Source organism: Aythya ferina (assembly GCF_964211825.1).
Source record: "Aythya ferina genome assembly, chromosome: 8".
Taxonomy (NCBI): Eukaryota; Metazoa; Chordata; class Aves; order Anseriformes; family Anatidae; genus Aythya; species Aythya ferina.
The window spans coordinates 28,243,247-28,258,340 of NC_140304.1; the positions used below are offsets into that span (position 1 = coordinate 28,243,247).

The 15,094-nt window shown below is 42.9% G+C and overlaps 3 protein-coding genes across 5 annotated transcripts; 1 reads left to right on the forward strand and 2 right to left on the reverse strand.

Moving 5' to 3' along the window:
- Window positions 1-288: 288 nt before the first annotated feature.
- Window positions 289-5,294, reverse strand: YIPF1 (Yip1 domain family member 1). 2 transcript variants are annotated; one of them, XM_084528453.1, is made up of 9 exons: window positions 5,160-5,294; window positions 4,882-5,045; window positions 4,379-4,459; window positions 4,176-4,263; window positions 3,952-4,068; window positions 2,790-2,956; window positions 2,160-2,342; window positions 1,102-1,193; window positions 289-594 (listed from the first exon to the last, which is right to left on the reverse strand). In XM_084528453.1, exons 1-8 carry the CDS (start codon window positions 5,188-5,190, stop codon window positions 1,107-1,109), a joined length of 918 nt encoding a protein of 305 aa, XP_084384579.1. In that variant the 5' UTR covers window positions 5,191-5,294; the 3' UTR covers window positions 289-594; window positions 1,102-1,106. The 2 variants fall into 2 exon arrangements, with proteins under 2 accessions (XP_084384579.1, XP_084384578.1); XM_084528452.1 differs by having other exon boundaries at window positions 289-682; window positions 5,160-5,293.
- Window positions 5,295-6,308: 1,014 nt separating this feature from the next.
- On the forward strand, window positions 6,309-11,181 carry DIO1 (iodothyronine deiodinase 1). Of its 2 annotated transcripts, XM_084528459.1 has the most exons (4): window positions 6,313-6,970; window positions 8,457-8,600; window positions 9,810-10,009; window positions 10,489-11,181. In XM_084528459.1, exons 1-4 carry the CDS (start codon window positions 6,424-6,426, stop codon window positions 10,552-10,554), a joined length of 957 nt encoding a protein of 318 aa, XP_084384585.1. In that variant the 5' UTR covers window positions 6,313-6,423; the 3' UTR covers window positions 10,555-11,181. The 2 variants fall into 2 exon arrangements, with proteins under 2 accessions (XP_084384584.1, XP_084384585.1); XM_084528458.1 differs by lacking the exon at window positions 10,489-11,181 and having other exon boundaries at window positions 6,309-6,970; window positions 9,810-10,246.
- On the reverse strand, window positions 10,698-15,060 carry IFT25 (intraflagellar transport 25). The gene is made up of 5 exons (XM_084528460.1): window positions 14,826-15,060; window positions 14,524-14,630; window positions 13,786-13,854; window positions 12,523-12,566; window positions 10,698-12,016 (listed from the first exon to the last, which is right to left on the reverse strand). Exons 1-5 carry the CDS (start codon window positions 14,921-14,923, stop codon window positions 11,909-11,911), a joined length of 426 nt encoding a protein of 141 aa, XP_084384586.1. The 5' UTR covers window positions 14,924-15,060; the 3' UTR covers window positions 10,698-11,908.
- Window positions 15,061-15,094: the final 34 nt, after the last annotated feature.

Consider the following 15,094-nt stretch of genomic DNA (forward strand, 5'->3'; position numbering starts at 1 on the left):
GAGGGGGCGGGGAGGACTACAAGGCCCAGCATGCACCGCGCGCCGGAGGGGTAGGGGGCGGGGCGGGCTCCGCCTGAGGCGGGGAAAGACCCCGGGGGGGGGAGGGGCACCTGTGGGGAGTCTGAGGTGCCCGCCGACCCAAACCAGCCCCTTTTTCAGAATTTTAAGTTTTTTAAAACATTTTTGACAGTAACACGTGTCAAAACCGGTATTTTTGTGTCCCTATAGGTACACAGAAAGAGGAAGTTGGCACGCAGGAGGAAAGATTCTCACACTGACCCACGCAAATAAAATCGTGTCACGGCTTTTAATGATCATTTTTGTCTGGCATAGATATTTATTTAAATCTAACATAACTTCTACTTAGGGAATACTCTGGTTTTTCACATATATGCTTCTGGATGGTGTGCTCGCGGAGGCCTGGCCGTGGCTTGTCTCCTGGACTCGCTCCCCGTCATCGCCTCCATCCCATGGGATTTGGGATTCGCCTCCCTCCGGCAGCGTGCCCGGCCAGCAGGGAGCTGAGGCTGAAACCACGCCACGGGAGGAATGCAGAATGCAGACCGGGTGTACGGCTCAGCCACAGCGTCAGCCCTGCGCAGAGAGCACACCCATGTCCCTGTACACGCAGCTGCTGCTCCAAAATACCACGTCACAGACACCACGGGGGAAACACTGCTTCCTTCCAGCATTAAAAGCAAAGGGGAACGCAAATATAATTGATTTTTGCTTAAGTTTGACCTCCAGAATTAAATTCTAATAAATACTTATTAGAAAGGACTAAAGGCCGCTGTTGAAGTGACCTGAGGGATAGAGTACATTATCTAAATACATGTTATTTAAACATTTCTTTGTCAAGAGTAAGTCTTAAATAAAAGAAAGGTAATTTGTCATTGTTCCTCAGTCTTTCACATTTTTATGGCTATATTTTAACATTACAACAGGAAGAAAAGCTAATAAATGTTATTTATATGTGGACGCCATTTGGCAGAATCCAGCTGTTAAACCCTTTTCTGGAAAGAGTTTCAAAATATCTGTGTCCCTAACCAGAGGATAATGTTTTCAAGTGGTTACAGAAGAAATCTGAGATTTGAACCTTACCTTATTTACTGAGCTTTTATTAGTGTTGTTCCGTTGTGAGCAGGGACAATAGGTGCAGAAAAATCCACTTCAGGGGCATCAAAGAAGTAAGCCTAAGTTATTGAAGAGAGGAAAAAAAAAAGACCATTTAGAAGGAAACACAGTGCTGCCTCACCAACCCCCGTTCACACTTTCCACATCCACTGTTCATGGGGTGCTAACACAGCACTGAAACAAAAGACTTCAATTGTTTCTAAGTGTTTTTATCAGATTAGAAATATTCAAAATAGTACTCGAAACAGGACTTTTAAATGTAACAGCAGCCAGCACTTAGCTTCTCAAGGCCTTTGAAATGATCTGTACTGGAAGAGACAGGACTGCAGAAATTTACTTGACTGTTTGCTGATTAACAGATGAAGCTCCAGGCTTCTATAGCCTGAAGCTCCTATAGGAACAGGAACTCCCAGCTGACTCCTGTGTTTTGCCCTCTTCCTGCATGCTGAGCAAATTTATCTATTCTGGAAACTGAAGTGGGGTCAGAACTAAAGCCAGTACCGTATCATTCCGCTTAGCGCAACAAGGAGACAAAACATCATTTAAGTCCTTGACATTATGCATTTCAGTAGCATCATGGTCTTCTGCTTTCAAAATGTTGATTTACTAAGTTCTGGCAAGTTTGTATTTTTATATATTAAACTCATAAGCACACACTATAAACTGAGCATTTAATCATTTTAAAGGATTAACTAAGCATAGTATTTGTTGGAATACGCTGTCACTGGATACAACAAAGATTAATGCTTTGCTGACACTACAATGAATTCCAGATAAAAATTCTGTTCTGTGAGTAATTGTGTTTTAAAGCTATCTTCATTATTGTTTGTTATTGGCACTGTCAGTCGGATTGGCATACATTTTTGAAATAATGAGAGATTTTCCTTTGGAGCCTTTTCAAAGGTACTTCTTGTTTCTTGATTAAAAAAGACTTTCTAGCAACGAGCCAGCCCCTCCCTCCCTGCACCGTACCATGCTGCAAGCCCCAGGTAATAGCAGGCTAAAGAGGAAAGGCAGTGCTATACCAAACAGCCGACGGACAGCAGGGCGTGGAGCAGAATAATGGCCCCCACAGTTGCCAGTGCAATCCTCCGGTTGTCATCTCTGACAGCAGGCCAGAAGGTCATCACCAAAACAGACCCCGAAAGGCATAGGGAGAACATCACCAGGACCCAGCGCACCACTTTTTGTGGAATAATCCATAAAATCTGCAAGGGAGGAAAACAACCGTCAAATAGACTGTGTGAAACAATGATTCATTTATTGAGTGCATTGTTCTCTGACATTTCACCACGTCCAGACAATTTGTGCACAAATTAACTCAAGCTTTATTTGAGGAATGAACAATGCTAATAGCAGCCACAGAAGCAAGAAGCTTTACTGGCAGGCATGACAAGTTCACATCCCCTGAGTTATCCCTTACTTGTATTTGCTGCCTCTGGGGAAATGACCTGCCCCAGACTTTTTGGGACCACTTGATGCTAGACAAGCTTGAACAAAAAGCTTTGTTTTAGCCAAGCAAGATGAGCAAAATTTGTCCATTCTCCAAGACTTTGACTAATATGAACAATCTTGTAAGAAATAGCCCTGTTTTTAAACCAGGACGTTTTTTCAGGGCATGTAATGTAGGGACACGCTCCTTAGGCCATACGTACCGCTGTGGGGATATAAACGAAGAGGGAGTAGCCATATACACACACTATCTCCAGGAATGAGTACGAGACGATGTTCATAACTTTACTGTTCCTCCACATCAGAAATCCCCAGAGAGCAAGGGGAACAAGCCAAGCGTATGCAAAAATTGTTGTTGCTGCTATGGACACTGGAAACATGTCAAAAGATTTAACATTGTATTAGAATACAAGCCAGAATCAAACGTATGAAGCATCCAGCATGAAAACTAGAAAGCTGCTTTTGAAATTACTTTCAAAAGGTAAAGCATAAATTTATTAATAAATTGAGAATTCTGCATTTATAACCACTTCATACCAACTATTTTGCCAGCATTTCAAATTATTTTAGAAGTAAAGAGTTCAGAAACTGTTCTATTGTCATTTTCAATTTATTTATTATACTTGGGTGTAAAATGCTATCATTTTCAGTGTGAAAAGAAGAGCCACATAGGAAAGAAAATCTTTCTTAGAAGTTGAAATTCAGCTACTGACAGATACTGAAAAGTGAGAGCAGAATGCAGACATGCTGCAGGTTCATGCCCTCAATGCTAAATTTTGCTAAAAAAAAAAAATTGAGAGAACACGGCCACGAGTGTCAAATCTACTCAAGTAGTTTCCCAGCAGACATCTATGTTCTGCAGGGACAGCAGTCTCCTTCAAGCTATAAGAACAGGCAAATGTAATTGGCTTCTGAGTCTGACTTCACTGGAGCACGTATCAGTTGGGCTTAGTGCTCAGTCTTCCAGAAAGTAACCACTTCCAGCCCTCGATAGGTGATGTGAGTAAAAACCCAACTCAGTCATTTCCTTTCTGAGGCCTGCAGGCTCCTGGGTGTCCACGGGCCCACGAAGGCATCTACAAAAGCACCACAGTTGCCACTGCTGGACACACGCACTAAAGCTAGAAAAATAACTATTCTAATTATTCCTGGCTGCTCTGCTAAAACTTTACTTTGCAGCTACTTTATGCTTCCCAGGAGGGGGGGTCTGCCAGTTACAGCCCACTTTAAGGACTTCTTTAACATGTCTAAAAATTTAAAGAAAGCAGTAAGTCAAAGCTATGGCCTGTTTTTCACATCACTGCACTAGCACATTAAAACAAACAAGCAAACACACAAAAAACCCTCAGGACTGTACTTACAAACCTTTTCTGAACTCGGGCACATAGTGGTACGTCGGCTTGCCCAGATGGATGAAGAAGTTTGAGAGATTGCCACTGACAGCAATGGCAAAGACAAGCGTGGTGCATATCCAAAAGGGACCTTAAAAGGAAACACAAGTTCAGTAAGAAAATAAGGCAGGATAATTGTAAAACAATACAACTCTGAATGCTTAGTGCAGAAGAGAATGCCTCACACCCCATACCTACCATAGAGGTCGGGATTGCTGCGGATATACAGCCTTACAAAGTTCCTCCCTGGTACTGGAAAAACAGAACCCTTGATTCGGTCCAGGACCTATGAAAACACACAGATTTGTCTGATTGGAAACATGGAAAAACGAAAAATCCTCAGTGTCTGGATAAGGCATGACTCAGATAACAGTTCTCCTCCTCTGACGAGGAGCATTAACCTGGTAAGTGTCCACATCGAAGAATGTCTGGTAGTACTCAAACGTCCAGAACGGGGCACTTTTCTTCTGTCCCGCAAGCAGCTTCATGGTGCAAAAAAGAAACGTGGAAAACGTTACAAGCACGCAATTTATGCATTCGTGGTTTGCTTACACAGTAGTTAAACGTCCGCAAATGACATCATTTATAGCACAGGCCTCCTTCCGTGTCACAAGCTCCCTGACTGACAGCTGTACTAACGGAGCCTTCAGACAAACCCTGGGCGTTTCAAAGCTTCCTGCTCTCCTGGCGGAGCCACCACCCCCAGAACTGACAGAGACACCGCGCAGGGCTTTCAGCTGCTGCTGTGCCAGCAGGTGGGCACATCTGCTTGGCTCAAATCACCGCGATTTATCCATGGATAAATGGATAGGAGAGGCTGCGACAGCTGAAGAGCCCAGGCACGTAAGGCAGCAGGGCTTTAAATCACCCGGCACAAACCCCTCCGGACACGCTCAGCCCTCACCTCCGTTTTATCCGAGTCATCGGTGCCCAGCAGCTCGTCGTCCTCCTCCCTGCCGGGCTCCTGCTGCCGGCCGCGCTGGCTCTTGGTGCCGTCGGCGGGCTCCTCGATGCTGATGGTGGTGGCGTCGGGGTTGGCCGCCAGCAGGCTGGCCGCGTCGGCGAACTCTGCGAGCAAGCACAGCGCGGGCCGGGCAGGGCGGTGAGAGGCTGCCCCCGCCCGGCCCCACCCGGCCCGGCCCCGCTCCCCAGGCCGCGGGTTGGGCTCCCGCCGCCCCTCACCTGGGAACTGGAGCCCGTCCGCCGCCGCCATGCAGCCCCCGCCGAGCCGCCGCCGCTCTGAGCGCTTAAAGGGGCCGCGCACGCCGCGCCCCGCCGGCCAATGGGCGGCCGCGCTGCTCGCCTCTCCTCCCCCGCCCCTCGCGCTCCGGAGGAGGCTCGCGGCGTAGCGCGGGGCGGCGGCCAATCGGAGGCGCCGCGGCGCTTCCTGTTCCGGCTCCGCCCGCGCCGTTAAAGGGCCCGCGGCCCTGCCCCGAGGGGCGGGTGGGAGGCGGGGCTGGGGGCTGGAAACGTGGGGTTATGGGGTGGGACATAAAAAGTGCCTGCTGGCGGGCGTCTTACGGGTATATACACACAGCTTAACGTGCTTGTGTAGGTGTAATGCCCCGTGTGTCAACATACACAGTAATATATGGGTATTTAAATGGATACAATACCGATTTTTATATGCTTATATATAAAATATAGTCTGCATTTTGCAAATACAAATGCAGTGTGTATTTTATATATAAATATATATGGTAATATATATGTATTTTAAAGTATTATGTGGGTAAAATACATTATTACATATATCATATACAAAATACATGTGTATTTTGTGTCTCTATTTTAAATAAATATACACACATACAAATAAATGTATATAAAATACATGTATATAAAATACAAACAAATATACATAAAATACTTTTCATATCTATACATATACATATATGTATAGATAAATATATGGTAAAATATATGTTTATACATATATATGTATGTAAAATGTATATATACATATGTGTCCATATAAAATATGGACACATATAAAATGTGTGTATATATATAAAATATATGTACACATATATGTATATATACATTTTTATACAATAAAAATATTTTTTTATAAAATATATGTATACATATATGTATATGTATGCATTTATATACATATATATGTGTGTATATATATATATATATATATATATACACTTTTCTGGGTGTCCTCCCCGCCTGCGTGACGGGTCCCGGTGCACGGCAGCACAGCACACACCACGCTACCCCAGTGCCATCGGCCACATCACCCCCAAGGCCCCCACCATGGACATGGGTGGCTCCCGAACCTGAAGGCATAGGTTGAAGTGCCTCAGCGCTGACAGGCCCAGCCCTGGGGCACCATTCCCCTAATTTTTGTTTATAATCTGTGAGAACATCCCAAAGCGGCCCCGCTCGTTTCTAACACACCCAATTTCCCTGAACAAGCCTTGCAGCTGTGCAGTCCATGTTAGAGCCCTGCCCTGGTGCAGGCAGAGGAGCTCCACGGGCAGGTTCCTCGCTCCCAGACATGTGGAGTCCACAGGGAGGTGAAGGGGGGCCAGGCCAGGCAGAAATTGGGCCAAAATGCCTCGGGCCACGTGAACGCCTTTCCTCCCCACCTCGCTACCTTTGCCCCTGCTGCCTCGCTGCGTTCCCATCGGAAGCCCTCACCTGCAGCACGATGCGGAGCGTCAGGCTGCTGCTACAGAAAGCCCTCATTCTTCTGCACGTCACCGTGAGCGTTGTGGTCGGCAAAACGCTGATGGTGCTGTTCCCCAACGCCATGAAAAGGCACATCCTAAAACAAGGCGAGAAGAGCAGAATGAACCAGAACCCCAAGTTCAGCTACGAGAACTGGGGCCCGACCTTTTTCAGCTTCCAGTATTTACTCTTTGTGCTCAAGGTGAAGTGGAAGAGGCTGGAGGACGAAGCCTACGAGGGACGGCCTGCTCCCAACACGCCAGTGGTGACATCCCAGGGGGACGTCCGGCACCTCTTCGACTTCATGCGAGGTCAGTCAACATCCTTGCAATGCTTTGGGTGTGATAAAATGGTTGGTGAGGACAAGAGGCTGCGAGGGGACAGGGACAATCAGGGAACGTGCTGCATCTTTCCCATCAAATGAACGCCGCCAGCCTGCTCTGCTGTGTTGTGCACTCACGCCAGCTGCCTGCCTCTTGATTTTCTAAAATAACCTGCTTATTGTCCTGGATACAACATCCCTGCACGCCAGTACGCTTGTGAACCTCTTGCAAAAGTTGGCTCTGTCTGGAAATGGCTCCTTTTGACAGCAAAAGTGATAATTTGTTTTAGGGGGAGAAGATCCAGAGTCAGAACCGGGTGCAGTGAGTCACGACCATTGGCTGCCATTCCCTGTACATACACAAAGTCCCATGCCAGCTCCGAAAGCCAGAATAGATCCTAGAAACTAGAAAGCACACAGTGTTTTTGCAGATTTAAAGCAGCTAGAAATGAGGCAGAAGAAAAAGAAGTTGCTTTGTACTTTGTCCACTGCCTCCCACCGAGATCTCTGCAGAACGTGGAATTAATCATTAAGCAGCAGCGTCTGTCCCCATGGGAGGCACTAAATCCTTCTCTCTCTTTATTTATATATAAAATAGGGTTGCACAATTCAAGGTACACAGTATCTACAGAAAGGTACCCCTGCTATTAGATTCTTTAAGATGCAAAATATGCTGGCAGCACTTTCTTGAAGCTAAGCCCAGCCAGAATGAAGATCTTGAACATGCTTGAGATAATGTAGCATGGCCATGGACTAAAAATCCTGTAAGTTCTATTAAACTGAGGCCTTGCAATCGATAATGCAGATGCAAACACATGGGTACACCCTGTGTTAATCTGTAAGCAACTGCACAGATACTTTTGCCAGGGGCTTGTGTAACGTTAGTTTAATAAAGGCATAACCAAAGTTCTGTTTGGACAGGAAATTGCAGAAATCCATTGAAAGCAGGAACGCCTGTGGTGCATGACTGAGAAGTCTGCAGCTTCCACTCGGCTCAGCTAGAGCTGACACCTCTGAAAAAAGTCAAGACATCCAGTTGAGTCAACAGAATTAGGAATCTGTGCTTAGATGTCCATCTCTGAATCACTGTCTGTTGAGAAACCTTGCAAACGATCATGCTAAATAGTTTTCAAAGTCCTTAGCATGAAAGATCCTGGGGAGGCTGCCAGGCTCTACATGCTGTATATCCATTTTAGAGCAGCTTGCTATCCCAAAATGCTGGTGACTTGAGAAGTGGTTGTCATGGGGAAGGCACAAGATGTGTATCTGTTGGGTACCTTCTGTCTTCACTGGGCTTTGCGCAGGAAGGCCCCTCCTTGGTTAAGCTCACTGTTGGATCCTGCACTGGTCAGTGCCAGGCTAAGGGACAGAAAGCATCTCGGTGCTTGTTTTGCATAGAAACTTGGTGATACATTCGTTCTGCTGCCTCTCTCCCACCACCAACTTAACCACAGTGTCCCCTGGTTTTCTCCTAGGTAACCGGCCTTTAATCCTGAATTTTGGAAGTTGCACCTGACCTTCATTTATGTTAAAATTTGATGAGTTCAACAAGCTCGTCAAAGATTTCAGCTCGATAGCAGATTTCCTTATCATCTACATTGAAGAAGCTCACGCAGCAGGTGCAGTACAAACATATTAATGCCTACCCTAACTTCAGATATGCATCATTCCTGTTAGAAAAACATTTTAGCAAAGGAGTTAACTACAAACAGCAAAGAAATCTTCCTAAAATCAAAAGCGGCCACACCAAATCTAGGCACCAGTTTGCATCCCTGATTCTCCAACGATTTTACTCACACATCTGACTTCACACTGAAATACTCCTGTTGAAGATGCTTATCTCTGTGAAGGGAAGCACATAGTTAAATCTGTGCAAAACTTCCTCCCAGTTGTAGCAGAGCTCCTCTTGAAAAATATGAACAAAAATGAAAAGAGCCTTTCATAGAACAAAGGTTAAGTGTGCAATGGCAGCATGTGTTATGTGTTTTAAAAACAAAACAGTGTAGTTTTTGTAAATCATTTTTAATGTGTCAAGAACAGGATGCAGACTTTAATTAAAAAATAGCAAACAAACTGCACACACTCTTTTATCTACACTGGACTAAGTAACATGCTGGCAGAGATTTTTATCCCAGGGTTAAGGTGGTTTTCTAAAAGGCAACGTTTACAGTTTTCAAGTTTTCTAACACTGCATCACTTAGAGCTCTTGAGAAACAGACAGCCAAGCCACCAAAATCTTTTGTTTCCTCTTTCCTAGGAAGTTATATGCAAATGTTAATTTGCATATTTCTAAAAAACAAGGAAGGGCCTTCTCTCTTGCATATTTCAGTTATCAGATCTAAAATTAATTTTATAGGCTTAATGAGTAGAATCAAGCTGAATGAACAACACTATTGCTGAGACTGCTAAATGAACAGGTAACAGCTGATAATCAGCTTATAATTTAAAAATCTCCTTCTCTGCACCAATCATTTTGGCAAACTTTATCTGGATGGGATGCATCTCCCACACCTGGTATCTTTCCAGGCTTGATTTACGTGGGAAAATTTCAGCTAAAATACATCAAGTATTTCTGAATCCAGGGCAAGGAAGAAATGCAGTTTGTTCAAATTAAAGTAGGGAAACAAACAAAGACACGTGATTACTTATCTGCAAAGCTGTAGTGTTCTCCTACTCTGAAGGGGACCTTAATTTCATGGCAAGTTTTGGTGTTAGAAGTGAATTGCATTATTCTTTTAACACAGTTTTGGTACGTGACACACAGGATATCTCCACCCCAATGTCTATTCCACATCTTCCTTGCTAAACACCTTTCTCATTTGTTCCAGATGGATGGGCTTTTAAAAACAATATCGTTATTAACAATCACAGAAGCCTTGAAGATCGAAAAATTGCAGCACAATTTCTTCAGAAAAATAATCCTTTATGTCCAGTGGTTTTAGACACTATGGAAAACCTCAGCAGTTCAAAATATGCTGCACTGCCAGAAAGACTGTATCTGCTTCAAGAGGGGAAGGTTATCTACAAGGTAAAACCCACCAACAATAATGGGCACAATACATTTAGATTCTCAACTTTTAAAATAAGAATGTTTTGTATTTTATGCAAGTATTTCATTCTATTTCATAGTTGCTAATTACACAATGCACTTTAACTGTGGAAAAAAAGAAAAGGCCTTGCAGTAAAACCAGTCTGGGCCTTTGCAGTGTACATATTTGATGTACACCTCAGTCCTGCTCAAATATTTATCCCACGGCTCATTAGAAAACCTAGCTACGTCTAAGCTGTGAGATCCAGGAACACTCCCCAGCTCCAGGATCCCAGCATTGGCCCTGCCCCAGCTACACAGCAGGGTGTGACCTGTGCGCATACCACCTCCTATGCGACAGCTGCCAAGCAAAAGAAACCCAAGTACACCTACCCACAGCTCTGATTTAACTGCTGTGCTCTAAAGGACTTCTGCTCTGTGTATTTGAGCATTACTGTATAATTTTATTGCCTTTGCAGGGAGGAGTGGGGCCTTGGAACTATCACCCCCAGGAAATACGCGCCATCCTGGAAAAACTGAAATAGAAAAAGAAAGAAGAGGACTTCAGAGTAAAGACTAGCTGGATAAAAAAAAGCTCAATGAATAAGTTTTCATGGACAAAACTGTTAAAAAAAAATACAAATAAGAGAACACCTAGACAGGGAATAACACATGCATCTAAAGAGCATTTACAGTGTGGTTCATCATTTATTTGTCTGGAGGTTTCCAGGTTTCATCGCTACAACCTCATCTATCACATTGTAGTGTCTTACTGCACTTATACCAGCAGCAGTAACAAACAGTAGCTGAGCTATTAGGATTGGATATCGACATTTACATTCCTAAGGAATACCATACAGGATAAACCTCAGGGGTGGTGATATTTGCAAAAGTCAACTGGCATGCAAAACAACCAATTTCACATTAATAAGTTTCTCTCTCTCTTGTACACATCCAATTTTCTTAAACGTTCACTTCCACAGACTTCAGAAGGCTTCTGAATAAGACAATCTCTATTAACATTTGTTTCTATTAATATTTGTTATGACAGTCATAGCTTAAAGCGCAGACAGCTGTGACCTGATTTTAGAAAATATTTATAGAAACAAAGGATTGATCTGCAATTATTAAAAAACTATCAGAGCATTGTATGGCTCCAGCTTGTTTTTCCCCTCCGGTTATTTATAAGCATTAGTAGACGTTTATACACATCCTATTATTCTTGCACAGTTTCTTTTGAGTTAATGAGGTTTCCAGTTTTAGAACTTTTGAATAACTTCTTTGAGAGTAAGAAGTAATGCCTCCCATGTAAGTATTTCGTATTTTCTTCCATTCAACTCAGGGTGCAAGGGAAACATCTCACAGGAAACTGGGTTTTAATTCATAAATTAAGAAAGCCTGACCTAAACACAATGATTTAAATGGACTTAGCTATGTTTAAGTATTCTTGATAACACTCCAGATTATAAAGCTAGACAGCTGTTACTATAATTAAGGACATCTAAGCACAGACTCTTAATTCTGTTCATGAACCAACTGGACATGTCTTGACTTTTTTCAGAGGTGTCCGCTCTAAGCTGAGCCGAGTGGAAGCTGCAGACTTCTCAGTCATGCACTACAGGCGTTCCTGCTTTCCATATATTTCTGCAATTTCCTGTCCAAACAGAACTCTGGCTATGTATTTATAAAACTAATGTTACACAAGCCCCTGGCAAAAGTATCTATGCAGTTGCTTACCAATTAACTGCATTACATACATTAAACTAGTGGTGAATACACACTGCATCTGTATCTTTGAAAAGCACTTTAATACGAAGTTTTAATAATAAATATTCCCTGCAATACAGATATCAAAATATAATACAAAAAGGAAAAAAAAGGTACAAATTTAAGCTGGACTTAAGTGTTTTCTGCTATGCCCTCTGCCATCACCCTGTGCACTGATACAAAATGATCAAAGGCAGACTTGATGATGAACCGCAAGTAAGTGGCTGGGAATTCAGGAAGCTGTAGAAGACAAAAAAAAAAAAAAAAAAAAAAAAAAAAGCTAATTTTAGTCTCTGTAGTAACATAACTATCAAACTATTTGCAGAAGTTTGTTAGAAGAACCTGTGTTCCTATGTCTGTTTCCAAATTACACATAAATCATGGTGTTCTAAAAAATTTAGCCAGCTTCAGAGATTCTTTAGGAGACCAGTTAAAAACAGTTGTCCCTCCCCACCCCTGAATATTGATTGCAGCCTTCACCACAACAATTCAGGGAGGAAAGACCACCATTCTTCTGGAAGGAGCTCCTTCACACAAGAGCAGTAGTTAGGTGCAACTTCATACCCCAATCTACAGAGGAGCAGCAGGAAAGTGGAGTCTTATGTCCTGATCTATGAATTCCCAAATCTAATGTTGAGTTAACAATAATTATAAATAAACATGTTTTGATTTTTCATGGTTTCCACCCAGTTAGCCTAGACAACCTGTTCCATGAAGCACTGCTGGTGTATCCTGTAAATACTCACTGGAAATTCTTCCATCTGAAGCTGTCCTTCTGTGTGTTGCAAATCTAGAAAATACATATTTTCAGCAAATAATGAGTAACAGTGCACAATGCTGTGAAAAAAATTCACTGGATGTCAGAGTTCATGGGAGTTTAAGGAGCAGGAAGTCACACAACATACAGAAATTGTTCTTTACAAGGTTAATTAAGAGAACAAATACTCTTCACAATATCCAAGTGTAAAAATATAATTCATTACATTGCTTTATAAAACATCACCCAAGGGGCATTAAAAACAACATAATAATGCAGGAAATGGCACTCTATTATACTATGTAAGTCTGATTTTAATTTTTGGAACAAAAAAGATTGTACAAGTAGGCTCGAGCAGTTCTACATCATTTTACATCTCCAAACAGCTAATCAGAACATCAGTGTTCATAAACTTTATTTAAATTTGTCTATTAAACAAATATCTAATAACATCATCATCAAGCCAGACCTGAATACTCGACATGGAGTTAAAATGACTCACTGAAAAAATCCAGAGTGCACCAATGATAAAAAGGATGGTTTTATCTGTACGTCTCAGTAGAACCTATATAAAATCTAAGATCAATTTTACAAGCATAATTTTTTACACACTATGCAAACTTAGTGAAAGGCGTAAAACTAAGATTTAACAATAGAAAAAAATGTATTGTTTCCTGGTGCATTTGTGTACCATTAGCCATCTGAAAATGCAGTTTTCAAGTTGAGAAAATGGCACTGTATAGCACCAGGCTACATGCCAGGAAACATTATTAATTTCCAGCATGCCCATATTCTCACTTGATGTCCAAAGAAATCAATGGGGAACTCCAAAAATTTGGTATCATTTATGCAAGAAGTGATAGCTCCCCCCAGAAGGTGCACCACTGGCATTTTTAAGGCAACTGTGGTCAAAATGTAAATGCTTTACTGTGAAAGTTACTCTGTACTACAATACTACAAGGAATTTTTGCAGGAAAACAGGGATTCCAGTGAAATTTAAAAAAACTAATCAATATTAACTGAAATTATCAGAAGAAATCTAGGTCACAAGGCTCTACCAAAGCCTGACAATGTGACTAGTCTTGTTCTCAGATACGTGCTGGGATAATAACAATAAAAGTCAATTGGAATCCTTCCTGGTTTGCCTAACAAAAGCTTTGTTATTCAAAAACTTTGAAATAAGTCAATCAGCAAATGCACAGATCGATATCACTCCCACAAAACCCCATCCACTTCAGATTCAGAATCTCACCTTTTTCAACGCACTGTTCGAAATCTACTGGGTCTTTAGATATGCTTCTTTCAATCCTCAAGGTCCGCACTAAAATACATAGCATTTAAAATATAAACATAAATTTTGCAGTTTATTTAAAATGATATTTATTGCATCACTTTCCATCTACAAACCATCAGTATTAACTAATCCATTGTTCCTCTAGTTAAGGGACTAGGACTGCAATAAAACCATCACACTCCTGTTTCAGACTGGACAAACAAGGACAAGTTTTCATTTTGTGTTGTGCAGCCTCTGCTGACAGTCAAGCTCCTGTACCCATGCTCTCACCTTGTAACAGTGCTTTTGATCTTACACCTCACATTTTCCCTCACCTTATTTTAGAAAATAAAATTCAGAGTTGCTATACACAATTATAAAAATCAGTATTAAAAATAAATCATTAAAATAGTAAGCATTGCGGTTTTATCCATAAAATTAGATCAGCCACCACTGTACTACAGAAGTTAACTAGAAGATCAATACAAGGTTGCTATGAGAACGCAGTAACAACTGCAGCTGGGGCAGATTGGCCATCTTTTTCTGACACATTTATGAAAAACTTTGGACATGCAAGACAAGTGTTTTGCTAAGCTGTACCTTTATTAACATGTTAAAAGCGACTAGTTAAACATACGAGGCTACTGAGAGAACGTGCATGTAAGCGAATACATTTTGAATGATCTGTATTGCGTACTGCAATACACGAAGCCTTACCCAAGTAACACTGGATGGCGACTTTGCTGATTTTTACACATTTAGGAAAACCAATAATGAATTCCTGCGGGAACATTCCTGTCGTCGTCCAGAACGTTTCAGAACTTCTGTGGAGAAAAAGAAAACCACACAGGACTATTTATAGCAGCCTCAAAAGAAATTTTTTAAATAAATAAAGAATGCGAGGCCGTTATTATTGGGGGAGATTTTAGTTTGCGTTGTGGGGGCAGAAAATATTCCAGCTAGGAGAGGCACCGCGCTGCCAGGGGACCCCCCCTCAGGGCCCCTCTCGCCGCCCTCACCCGTCCGCCATGTTCTCGGCGGGGTGCTGCGGGTCGCTGGAGGTGGCCAGGACGAGGGCAGCGCCCGCCGAGCTCCGGCACCAGTCGGTGGCCCCCATCTGGGACCGGGAGCGGAGGGGATGGCCGAGCCCGGTGCTGCCGGTACCGGGCAGCGGGGACGCCCCGCAGCAGCGCGGTTGTGGCCGGGCGAGGCGGTGCCGCAGCGGGACCCTCACGGGGGGGGGGGCGAGAAAATGGCGGCGGCGGCGCCCCCCCCTCAGAGCCCACCC